General features: G+C 44.8%; 1 protein-coding gene across 2 annotated transcripts in view; it reads right to left on the reverse strand.

Moving 5' to 3' along the window:
* The window catches only part of MOSPD2 (motile sperm domain containing 2), an 879,929-nt gene that overhangs the window by 718,247 nt on the left and 148,218 nt on the right, over window positions 1–13,464 (reverse strand). For both annotated transcript variants that reach the window (XM_069637064.1, XM_069637066.1), the window contains exon 5: window positions 1,054–1,208. In XM_069637064.1, the coding sequence (XP_069493165.1) occupies window positions 1,054–1,208 (155 nt within the window). The remainder of the gene's footprint in view (window positions 1–1,053; window positions 1,209–13,464) is intronic.

The following is a 13,464-nucleotide window of genomic DNA, read 5'->3' on the forward strand; positions in this document are numbered from 1 at the left end:
TGCACAATTTTAAAGGACTTTTTAGTGTTAACCTTTTTTAGTTTTATGGAGCTGTCTCGGTATTGTTATAGGATTTGTATCTAATAAGTTGTGATTCCCCCTTTCTAAACAAAAGTTAAAAATTGCTGGTGTACTGGGTAAAAGGAACTCTATATTTCAACCAAAGGAACCATACACCAGGATTTCTTTGTCTGCTTTTCCTTGGGTGTTTATAGTTATTATAACCTAGTGTTTCTTTCTAGGGGATTTGGAGAAGCCTAACCTTTGACTTTCCTGCCCCCGTCGATTTCCCACAGAGGTGCACCTAGCGTGATCCTGAGCTCAAGGTAATAAGCGGGGGTCACTGGATAGGTCTACAAATTTCAAATTGCAAACAACTAGCCAGTCACAAAAAAAGTCACTTGCCCCCTCAGTTCTCCACACGCATGCAGCACACTATATTCGCCAATAATGTATCAATTGCCAATGCACATTTTGTGGCCTGCAGCATGGACATACTGTATTACAAGAGAGAAGAGGTGCGTGGGGAAATTATTTGTGTTACTGAATAAATTCAGATTCCCACATTAAGAAACGAGATGGCGTTCCATACAAGCTAACAAAAAAGGGGATCTGCCATCTTCTATGGATCTTCCTTGTGTAGTACTCTGCATTCTACCACAAGACCAAGAAAAGGGAGCAGTAATAGAAGATGTCAGTACTGCATGCCAACTGTTTGCCTTTTTTACCCAGCATTTGAATAGCATTTATAGACGCTCTACACCAAAGCCATGAAAGAACAAATCCTACTTTCTAACGACTACAGAACAATTATACAGGTGACTGATACAATATTTGCGATTGTTGCCTCATGTGCCCCTCCAGTTTTATTTGCCCTACAATGTTTTAATAAAATACTTCAAACTACATTGCTCTGTAAGATCGCTCCAAATACAAAAACAACAAGCATGTTGTGCATCATTATTCAAGAAATGTATCACCATATAAACGACAACACTGCAAGGGACGTGAAGTGGAAAGCATCAACATGAACATAAGCATACAAATACTTACAATGTTACCGAGTCCAGATTCAGCCAAGTCAAACACCACCGTAATCGACTTCCCTGGCTCTCTCTTTGCATACCTCTCCAGCCAAAAGGCCACACACTTCTTTTTTTCCATTTGCGTTTTAGCATCTCGCAAATGAAGCTTCACTCGTAACCAAACTGAAATGAGAAATCCGTAATGACATTATTGAGAAATAAGGTCACATATGGTTGATTTGAGATGCATTTGATTTTGCCCAGATTTGTTTAGCGTCCGTAAATTATCTAGTTTAGTAGAACACTTTTCTGAGAGCTGACTGGTGAAACCTCAGTGGTGGAGAAGGAAGATTTAGCACTTCTGCCCACCGTTCTATGAAAATCCTCACCAAAAACCAGCCCGTTCTCTAATTGGGTAGAATGCATCCACAGTTGGCAAGTCTGCCAGGCAATAATCCGAGTGCACAGATCATTCTAGCATTCTAGTTTTCCGATAAGTCAAATTGCAGCCAATCAGAGAAAAGCTGGGGTCTTCCCCCCCAAAAAAAAACTAACATGAAGGAGCATTGTCTAGCAAATCCTTTAACTGCTTCTGCATTACTATGGGTAATATTTTCACCCTTCACCAACTACTGATCCTATTTAAAGACATCCTTGACACATTCAGGTGGTTCAGTTTGTTTAATATGGGTCTTTAAAATAAAAGATCACTAGATCCACTTTGGAAGACTGATCTCCCCCCTGGCCCCATATTTGTCACATAAATCACCCTGGATCAAAATAAAAAACGACTTTCCAGAATACGCATGTAACACCAGCAGTGGAGTAACTGCTGAAAATGTTTGGGGAAGGGGACACATGACATCTGAAAAAAAAGTGCCCCAACCAAATGAATGGGGACAAAATCGTATGCCATGAAAGTCGGGGGGGAGGGGGAGGGAAATACCCCCGTCCCCCAAAAAAATTACTCCCATGAACACCAGTATTCAAAAAGCACAGAATACTTTACATTTATTAGTTGATGGAAACCTTGTGCGGACAGCAAAGGGACTCTACTATGTGTATAGAGCTTTTAGAATTATAAGGCCAGGAGACAATTAACCCATTTGGCTTTGTAAACACCCACTCAGTTAGTAATTGCACCATCTGAGTGTGGTCTCTCGTTGCATTACTGGAGGTTAGACAATGTCATTCCAGGTCTATAGATAAACCTAGAACAGAAAAGGATAGATAATATGCTTTGATGAGGGTACTTGTGGACTAGAAATGTCAGTTAAAATGCTAACATTTTCACTTCAGACCTACACTCATTCACATTCATAAGTCCATAGCTAGGAGCTGAAATGACATAGGAAAAGGATATATTTCAACAAGGGTTTAGGCTGTCCTATATAACGAGCAGCTTCAAATGCCCCAATATGGTTCATGCCATGATTCTCAATATGATGTATGGGAATACAGCAATACATGCTTTAAACAGCAACATTGCTTTAGAACCTTTATACACTCAGGAGTTCAGTCAGGTAGTCGATATGGCCCTATGCTAATTTGGAGAGACAGATTTCTCTTGGAATTCCACTTATCGACTAAACTTCCATAAAATGTATTACTCTTAAGCCTAAAGTTAAAACCGTAATTCACCCCATCTTTATATGGGATACATTACTCACCGTAATCGTATTTCTGATGCTTGTATCTGCTTAGATCACATGCTGTGCATAGGCCGACATCTAGTGGAAGCTGCGGAGTATTACAGTTTGTTTTTCGAAGTCGAAAAATGGGCGTCGACACAGGGCGTGCCAGTAATACTATCCCTAGTGTGACGTCCCCTGTACCCATGATCCCTCACGCGTCTAGGATCCCCAGATTGTGTTTTTCCTGACATGAGGTAGCATGAGGAATAGCGTGAGTACAGATAGTCCAAGCAGATAGACAGAAAGGTAAGACTACAAGCAACCATGCGCCTTCTCTCGGAGGGGAGGAAGGGTGGGTCGCATGTGAATCTAAGCAGATACAAGCATCAGAAATACGATTACGGTGAGTAATGTATCCCTTCTGAGGCTTGTGGAATCTGCTTAGATCACATGCTGTGCATAGATTAGCGAGCAGTACCAGAAGAAGGAGGTGGGATGTGAGAAGGGTCATGAGCAAACAGGTGTCTTAGAACCGCTTGTCCCACTTGTGTATCTGCCTTGGAATGAGTGTCAATGCAGTAATGCTGAGTAAAAGTGTGAATAGAGCTCCAAGTAGCTGCTTTGCAAATGGTGTCAAGGGGAACGTTTGCAATGAAAGCCAGAGTGGCCCCAATGCCTCTGGTAGAGTGGGCCCTTGGCGTAAAAGGCAGAGTCTTTTCAGAAAGAGAGTAACACAGCTGTATACAGTTGATAATCCACTTTGAGATAGCGCCCTTAGAGACGCGATCCCCCTCTCTGCCTGTAGCTACGGAGACAAACAGTTGATCTGTTTTCCTTAGCGGTCTGGTTTTATTTACATAGTATAAGACCGCCCTACGCACATCTAGGGTGTGTAGTTTCACCTCAGCTGAGCTTTGTGGGTTTTGGAAGAAAGCCGGAAGCTCGATGGACTGGTTTACATGGAACTTGGATATGAATTTTGGTGAGAATCTAGGGTGTGTGCGTAAAACCAGTTTGTCCTTGTGGATAGTAAAGAAAGGATCTTGCACTGACAGAGCCTGAATTTCACTGACCCTTCTTATGGAGGTAATGGCTACTAAGAAGGCCGTTTTATAAGTCAGGTGTTTGAGACTACTTTTATGCATGGGTTCGAAGGGGGGCCCCATGAGCTTAGATAGCACCACGTTGAGATCCCATCCTGGCGGTGGGTTCGATATAGGAGGGTGAAGTCTCTTTACTCCTTCCATGAAGGCTTTAACCACTGGTACTTTCCACCACGAAACCTTGTTATGGGATGTGGTGTAGGCTGAGAGGGCTGCCAGGTGTACTTTCAGAGAGTTAAAAACCAACCCTGCATCCAGCAGGTGGAGCATGTATGTTACAACGTTGGAAGGAGTGCAATCAACCGGGTTGATTTGTTTACTCTGGCACCAGATAACGAATCTTTTCCACTTGTCAAAGTAACAGTGCCTTGTATTTGGTTTCCTGGACTCTTTTAGAATGTCCATACACCTCTGTGGTAATTTGAGATGTCCAAACTCTATGACTTCAGGAGCCATGCTGCTAGGTTCATAGAGTTGGGTTCCTGATGCACTGTTTGACCTTGTTGCTGGGACAGAAGGTTGTACCAGGCTGGGAGTCTGATGGGCTCGCATACCGCCATCCTGCGTAGGTGTGGAAACCATGGTTGTCTCGCCCACATGGGAGCAACTAGGATGAGCGTCATCGATTCCTTGTTCATCTTGTACACCACTTTCCTGATGAGAGGAGTTGGTGGGAAAGCGTACGCAAACATCCCTGACCAGTTCATCCACAGGGCATTCCCCTGGGAGTCCGGTTGTGGGAACCTGGATGCAAATCCTGGGCATTGTTTGTTTTCGCTTGTGGCGAATAGGTCTATAGTGGGGAAACCCCACTGAGAGAAGAGATCTTCTACTACGTCTTTGTGAAGGACCCATTCGTGTTCTTCTGGGAGGGAGTCTCTGCTTAGAGCATCCGCTAGGGAATTGAGCTCCCCTGGAACATGTTGCGATGACAGGAAGATGTTCCGTCTGAGTGCCCATATCCATATTTTCTGGGCAAGCTTGGACAGATTTGGCGAACGAGTCCCTCCTTGCTTGTTCAGATAGAACATGGCTGTCGTGCTGTCCGTCCTGATCTGCACCGACAAGTTTAGTAGATGGGGCTCGAACGCCTGCAGCGCTCGGAATACTGCCAGAAGCTCTAGCAGATTGATGTGGTTCTTGGCTACTGAGTGAGACCAGAGACCCTGAGCTGTGTGGTGGAGATGGTGAGCTCCCCACCCCGTCAGGCATGCATCTGTAGTCACCACTGCCTGTACTTCGGGATCGTAAAAGGGTTTCCCCTTTGCGAGATTTTCTCTTGTCCACCAGAGTAGGTTCTGTACGAGTGTTGGCGAAACGACCACTAGATCGTCCCACTGACCACTTGCCTGAGACCACTGTTTCGCCAACCATTCCTGCATGGGACGCATGCGCAGACGCGCGTGGGGGACCAGGTAAATGCATGACGCCATCATGCCCAGTAACCGCATAGCTTTGCGTACTGTTATCTGTTGACCTGACTGATAATGCGGAATTTGCAGAAGTATGTTCCGAATTCTTTCTTCCGAAGGGAAGGTTAATCCTTTCTGAGTATCTAGGATAGCTCCTAGAAACTGTTTTGAGGTGCTTGGCACCAGACTTGACTTTTTCTCGTTGATGGAGAAGCCTAATTCGTGGAGGAGGTCGATGGTCCTCTGAATGTTTGACCTGCAGATTCCTGGGGTTTCCCCCGTTATGAGCCAGTCGTCCAGATAAGGGTACACTGGGATTGCCTCCCTGCGTAGGTGTGCAGCTGCCACCGCCAGTACCTTGGTGAATACCCTTGGTGCTGAAGCTATCCCGAAGGGCAGTACCTTGAATTGGTAGTGGCGACTGTCCACCTTGAAGCGCAAGTATTTCCTGTGCGCCGGGAGCATGGAAATATGAAAATAGGCATCTTTCATATCCAAGGTTGCCATGTAATCCCCCTTTTTTAGGAGTGGGATTACCTCTTGTAGTGTGGTCATACGGAATTTTTGGGGCTTGACATACTTGTTGGCAGGCCGTAAGTCCAAAACTGGGCGCATTGTTAAATCTTTCTTTGGCACAAGGAAGTAAGTTGAATAGATACCCTTGTTTACCTGGTGTCCCGGGACGAGTTCTATCGCGTCCTTTTCTAGCAGAATGGCGATCTCCTCAAGGAGGATCTTCTGATGTTGTAAAGAGTGGACTTTTTGTCTTGGAGGATGGTTTAGGGGACGTTGCAGTAGTTCTATGCAGTACCCATTGGATACTGTTGACAGCACCCATCTGTCGGATGTTATCCCTTCCCATGCCTGGGTGAAACTTGATATTCGTCCCCCTACTGGGGTTGCATGGGAAGGGACCCTGAACTGAGCGTCACTGCTTTGGTGGAGGCGTGCCTCCTCCTTTACTGGGGCTGCCTCTGCCTCTACCACGTCCTCTTTTACTACCCCTACCATACGCCTGGGTAGACTGTTGTGAGCTGGTGTTCCACTGTGTACCCTGGGTGTGGGAGTAGCTATTCCCTCTATTGGAATTTTGGCCGCGGGAGCGACGAAAATTGCCATTCCCTCTTTGGTTAGGTGGTTTGGTAGTTAACTGGCCAAGGGATTTGAGGGTGTCGAATTCTTCCTTAGCGTTTTTTAGAGCGTCCTCGACTGCCTTCCCAAACAGGAGATCACTTTCCACTGGTTTGTCTAAGAGCGCAGCTTGTGTTTCTGCTTTGAATCCCGACTGCCTCAACCAAGCATGCCTTTTGATGACAGTCCCCTCTGCTATAAGTCTACCCGCATTGTCAGCGGCGTCCAGAGTTGCTTTTACAGTGCAGCCTGACACGTTCCTTCCTTCCGCACAAATGCGAGCTAGCTGGCTTTTAAGGGGTTCGGGAGCAGAGTCTATTAGTGCTGCCACTTCTTCCCACTGGTGACAGTTGTAGCTAGCCAACAGTGTGGTGGAATTCGCGATTCTGGCTTGGTAGGCTGCCGTGGAAGCTACTTTCCTGCCAAAACCATAAAGTTTTTTACTTTCTTTGTCGGGGGGAGCCTCAGAGGAAGATAATGGTGTACCAGCTCTTTTGCGGGTGTTGGTTACTACTAGAGAGTCTGGCTTAAGTTGACCTCTAATATATAGGGGGTCCGACTGGGCTGCTTTAAACAGCTTCTCCACTCTCGGATTTACAGGTCTTGTCAGGTTTGGGTTGACAAGGGATGGTGCTATTCTGCGTTGAACAGATTTTAGGATGGGAATGGTCTGGGCTACTGGCTTCCTTTCCCCTATTAGTTCTTCCGCAAAGTCCCTTTCTTCCTGGGCACCTTGTGTGTCTATGTGGAAGTGGTTAGCTGCCCGAAAGAGCAGTTCATTCAGGAGGGGCTGATTATCTATCGGGGAATCAGACACTGGGGCTTCCCTTTCGACTGGTGAGTCCATTCTGAAAATATCTGGGCTATTTTCTGGCTCATCCTCGTCTTCGTCTTCGCCGTAATAATCTGATCCTGCAGGATCTTCTGGCGTGTCAATTTCCTGACCTTCTATAAGGGAAGAGTTTCCTTGAAGGGAAGAGTTTCCTTGGTCTGTAGGGAAGAGGTAAGAATAGGGTTGGACCTCGATGGGGTCTAAAGGCCTAAATGGTGTCTCGACCCGGGGTCTTTTATTTGAGGGGATAGGGTCCCTTGACCCTGAGGGAGAATCTTCCTGAGGGTTTAAAGCTATGAGTTGTTCAGGGTGTCTTTCGAAAAAATTCGCCAAGGAAGACATCCTTGACATTACTCTGTCAATGTCCTCGCATGACCAGAGTTTTGAGCTTGGGGTGACCTTGCTGGGACTTTCTATGGATTGGCCCTGAGAAGACTTGGTCAGTTCTTTTGTAGTGGAGGACTGCAAGGGTTGTTTCCTTTGCTGTTTACCCCCTTCCCCGTGGATGGAAGTGTGTTTCCCCTTTCCCTTATCTTTCGACGCCTGGCGTCGAGGATCGGAGGTGGAATCCCTGTCTTTCGAACTAGCCTTCGAAACTGGGCCCTCTTTACTCCCAAGTGATGTACCCTTTTCCTGGGGTGCAGGCTGGGGGTGGAAGTCGTGTTCGTCTCCGGACGAATGATCTTCCGGGATATTAATGGTCGAGGCACTCTGTGCAAGTGTGGAGGCTTGCCTGACGTCGTGCGGCGACCTCGACCGGGACCGCCCAGAGGACGTCCTTTCGGACCGCTCCTTCTGTGCCTCTTTCCGAGGTTTCGACGACGTCGAATCTCGGGTGGATTTTTTGTGTTTAGCGTGTGTATGTGTAACGCTTTTGTCGCCGGGGGACTTCCCCATAGTCGCCGGGACGGACGACCTTCCGAGGCCGGGGACGTGCGTTCGGCTGTCTTTCGACGCCTTGGTGCCCTCGCCGTCCGAAAGTTCGGCGTCGCTGCCGTCGCTGAAGGTACCCTCCGCCTCCATAGCTGCTAGCTTGGCGTGGTGGGCCCAACGCTTGGTGGAGCGGTCCTTAAGAGTTTTGGCCTTAAACCTACTACAGGCCCTGCAACCCGTCTCGGGGTGGTCTCTGGGTAGGCAAAGGTTGCACGTAGCGTGCTTATCTACCCAAGGGTATTTCTTATTACACTTGGGGCAAAACTGAAAGGGCGTACCCTCCATACGCGCCTGTGGGCAGCGGGCAAGTGTGTGTAGGTAATAAGGTGTCGAGTGTGGAAGTGTACCACCCCCACTCTCCCTACTTGTAGGGCCGAGGCCAGCGGCCCAGGCCCGAGCCGAGGCGGAAGCCTCAAGGCCCAATCCGTCAGGTATTCGACGTTGATCTCCTCCCCGGTTCGGCGTCGAGATGTTGATCGACGAAAGGTTGGTCAAACGGGGCAAATTAGAATTAGTTTAGAGTGAAAATATGGCAAAGCCAGGGAACTCCGATGAAGTGCTTCCGACCAGAATGGCGGAAAAAAACAATCTGGGGATCCTAGACGCGTGAGGGATCATGGGTACAGGGGACGTCACACTAGGGATAGTATTACTGGCACGCCCTGTGTCGACGCCCATTTTTCGACTTCGAAAAACAAACTGTAATACTCCGCAGCTTCCACTAGATGTCGGCCTATGCACAGCATGTGATCTAAGCAGATTCCACAAGCCTCAGAAATATATATATATATTTAAAGCAGAATGTATGTATGTGTGTATGGCTATACAAATCCACAGCGTTGAACCCACGTCTACCATATTTTGCATGGATTCCTCATTTCTCTGGGGCAAGATTGTAGTCTATGTTTGGATGCAAAATATTCACTGCGTAGACACCCTCATTTACCAATGCTCACCAGATTCACTACAGTAGGTACTAGGAGGAGGAAACATTTTGAAAAGTGTCTGAAGCAAAATGTTCGATGTGTTGGTTATTCCTTTGACATTTATTACTACTGTATACAGTTCGAAAGTGTTAATTAAAGCATTTTTAAAGGGAATATAAAAACCAACATTTTTTATCACACCACTCCAAATACGGCAGATGGCAAGGTTACAATTTACTTAAGTTCCTTCACGAGAAGAGAACACAATCAATCTTTCTTGGACATTTTCTGAATGACTGAAACATGCTGCACAAAAAATGAACATCACTTAGAAAAGCTCCATCTGATGCAAAGTGAAAATCAATATCAAGAGCTTCTTAAACACAACAACAAAGAGTAAACAACTTGCCGACCAGAGGACAAAAGCAACTTTCTTCAGGGCAAATGAGATGCAAGAGCAAACTGAAACAAGACTTTCTGACAAGAGGACAAGAGCAACATCCTCCAGGGCACATATGATATGATATGAAAGGTTATTTATAACGCGCTTAATACCCAGAGGTTTCTAAGCGTTGAACCGGGGATAGAACCTGTGTTGCTCTGTGTCATCTTGCTTTCAAGACGAGCACGTTGCCCCTAAGCTATCCTCACGAGACCTCATGAGACACCACTCGATCAGGACACGGCTAACGCCGGGTACCCCAGCTAGTCTGCCATAATTTTGGGCTAGCTGAAGTGTGGAAGCCTAAAAATCCACATTGAGAGCATATTTTGATTAATCACAAGTACATAATAGGTACAGCTGAATCGATTGCAGCTATTGTTCAAGGACTTTCTCAATGCTATAGACATGAAATACGAATGCAAAACTTAAATCAGACCACTCTCAGGTGGTTATCACTAAGTACAACTAGCAACTACTACTATTAGTCAGAGGTCTTTTGATCAGAAATGATTAGACTTTTTTTAATTGTAGAGCTACATTTTATGACTATTAATGCTGGTAGTACGAGCTCTATGGGACACACTTAATGCAGTCTTTAAAGGCTTGGTAACATTCATAAATCATCAAAATTCAAAGCACTATGCATCAAACTTTGACCAAGCTGAGAGCTGGTGTGTTAGCAGCAGACACAAAACATGCATCAACGATACAAGGTCAAACATGGCTTGCCCCTATACTAAAAGAACTATCAATCGGTTTATAATATGAATAAAATTACTTGCTGAAAGCTAAAAAGCCATAGGAAAATAAAAACTCAACATAGGCTAAATCCTCTACTTACAAAATAGAGAGAAAGAAGTGGACCCTTCCACTTAGAACTGAAGCATTTCAACAGCCAGAGTTTCTAACCGGAAAACATCATGGCAATGTTGCAGCAATACAATCTATACAATGCTGTGGAAACGCTGGGTCCAGGTTTAACCAAATCTTTGTTTGCTCCCGGCTGAGACAGTAGAGCACATACTCTGGGTTCAAGATTGCTGGGAGAAATGTAACCCCTAGTTAGAGCCAAGAACAACATGGCTACCTTTAAACCAAGAGCTACCAGGAGCTACTTGTGACTCCCCAGACAAGGGGTGCCATACAAACATAGCTATGTAATATTAACAGTGTAGGTTTGGGAATGTGTATAAAAGAGAATAAAGGTCACATCTAAGAGACATTTAAAGCATAATGCATATTTTATTTATATAAAGGAGGAACAAATGCTCTTTTGATAACAAAAGAATGTACAATTTGACAGGAAGCAGTGAGCTTCTTGCAATGTGGTGAGTTTGAGAGACATTCTGACCAGTTTGTGGAAGGGAGTAACTGTCACTGGGGACAATACATAAGTGGACATACATAGATTAAGGACAACCAACATTGGGCATTTTTTAAGTGGAGGTAGGCGGTAAGGCCAGCTGTGCTCAACTGACAACGATGGGTCCATTACATATTGCACAATATATAATGGAACTTGGGCACCAGTTTGGTTTGCTGTACACTATGTAGTAGCTCCTGGTTCCCAAGACATAGATCCTGCCTAACGGGTGATGCCTGATACCTAGGAGCTACTTTCTGTCAGGCAACACAGGCTACACTTAATACAAAGGCCAAGCAAAATATAAATCATCTTAATGCTAAAAAGGCATTTGATTATTAAGTTGGCCCTTTGTACAGGGTTTGGTTAGTCATCTTGGTAGTCCAGCAACTTCAGCTGCTGCTGTTAAAGGAGTATGCAACAAGCCAAGATACAACATTCTTAACAGTAAAATAATATCTTACGCGTTTAGGATCTATATGTGCACAATGCAGGTTTTCCTGCTCTCACCACCATAAATGCCCCTTAATATTGAACAGTTTGCGATTACACTAACTAAATGTAGATAAGGGAGCTCTTGGAATTATGCAATAGGACATAGCTAATGATGACATTTTGGTAATCACAGAATCCTACAAATAGCTATAAGTAGATTATCAACTTGCCTAACTAGTTTGGAGAATTATCAAGTTATCCGCTGAATGAACATAAAACGCAGGATACGGTCTGGAACATTAGTGATTAGAAAGGCATAGTCCGGGAAAGTGTTATTTATTTGGGAAAAACAGTAAAACAAATTCCTGCTATCTGCTAAAAACATTGCCACAATGCTCAAACAGTCGCTGAAGAATCTCAAGCGAATTGCTTACCCATTCTGAACAGAGGTTTTACATATATTTTGTGCATTGCCCATCTACTTAACAAAACAGTTACATCACTATTTAATGGTAAAAAGAGTATGTCAAGTTTGCTCTAAGAAGCAGATGGACCGTCACTCCTTGTCTTCAGATTTCATAATTGGGTGTCACAATCGAATAAACAAATGTTTTTACTGAACATTGAACTTGCTCCCACCTATAAAGTAATATAAATAACATTAGCTAGGGCACAAGGAGATACCAACATTCTTGAGTGTCAATACTTTAGAAAAATGAAACTTAAAGTGCGGGCAATAAAGTTTTAGTTGGTTAGGCATCAACAACCATATGCAACTATAAAAACAGAAATTTTGGACAGAGCTATGGTACAACTGATGGTTTACAGAGATATTCCCGGACAACGCCATGAGGAATGGATGCATGGATAAAGTACTGGAACAGTTCTATATAAATTCTGAGAGGATCCAGAAATGAGACACGGACAGAGAGAACTCAAAGTGATTTGTATAGACTTTTACTGAAATGATAAGGGTCTGGAAAATGCCTAACGGAAGGATCTCTCAATTGTCAAGATGTCCAAAGCAAAAATGTCATATGTCCGAAATCCTATCCTAGCCCTCACATTCTAAAACAAACTATGGGGTTCGGGTAATTGTCTTTTGTTCAAAAAGTGCAAAAAGGTTCAAGTGCACCAAAAGGTATAACTCATAAAAGTTCCAAATTGATAATGTTCACAGTTCCAGAAGGAATAACTCCCTTCCCCTGGATTTCCTCCACCAAAACAAATGTTCAAAGAATAACCAAGTTCTGTATAGTTCAAGGGGATAACTCTCTCCTCTTGTGTTGCAACTCAATCCAGGGGAAATTACTTCCTTCCCCAGGCCTTTTTCCACATTCAACGTAATTCAAATCTTAAGGGAATGAGTCTTCCTTAGGATTCTCCTTTCCACAATAACAACTAGGGTGTGGGTCCTATGATGAATCCTGCAGAGTCCTCACAGAATCCCTGTCTAAAGTCTCGTACCAGGTGGCCAGGGGAAGGCAGCCGCTACCTGGTCCTAACCCTGGAGGTGGTATTAGCCAGGTGGATCACCTAGGAGGAGAAGGCCCCCAAGGGAACAAGATGACTGTTAGGAGAGATGCAGTATTTCTTTTCTTCGGAGGGCGAGATTTCCATCGTGCCAGAATATTAAATGGCTTGTTGTCAGAGTGAGGCGTCCCTTCCTAAAGCTACCCACCTTGTTGGTAGTGAAAACTATTGTGATCAATGTGGGAATCAGAACCTTAATACCGTGACTTCTGATGTATGTGATTCTCCCTTAAATCTGAACCAACCATTGACCCATCTAAAATCCTTCCCTACAAATATATCTGATAACCAGAGTTATTCAAATGAAGTTAAAAACTGTATTTGTCAGTAAAAAGTAACCAAAACATTGCGGACTTCAAGTCCCACAATGCCCTAAGTACTGGGACAAGGAAGAGGGGCCTAGAGACACAAAACTGCAGTGTGCAGTCTAGTGGTTCTAATAACCCACACTGAGTGGGACTTTTGAATATTTAAAGCCCTCTAGGGTGCAGGCCATCAGAACAAGAAGGTGGAGCAGTGGCAGGAATTGCCAGCTGCAGTTGCAGCAGTAGAAGCAGGAAAATGAAGCCACTGCTGTCTTTGAAGCAGATGTCGCTCCTGAGAGGGTCTTCGGGATCAGTAATCTGAAGCGCAGGGGTCACGCAGCGGGAAGCAGTGTTTTGACAAGCTTTCCCCTTGGAGAGGCTTTCCTC

This window comes from Ambystoma mexicanum, chromosome 7p, assembly GCF_040938575.1.
Source record: "Ambystoma mexicanum isolate Mex_15411 chromosome 7p, UKY_AmexF1_1, whole genome shotgun sequence".
In the NCBI taxonomy this organism is placed as follows: domain Eukaryota; kingdom Metazoa; phylum Chordata; class Amphibia; order Caudata; family Ambystomatidae; genus Ambystoma; species Ambystoma mexicanum.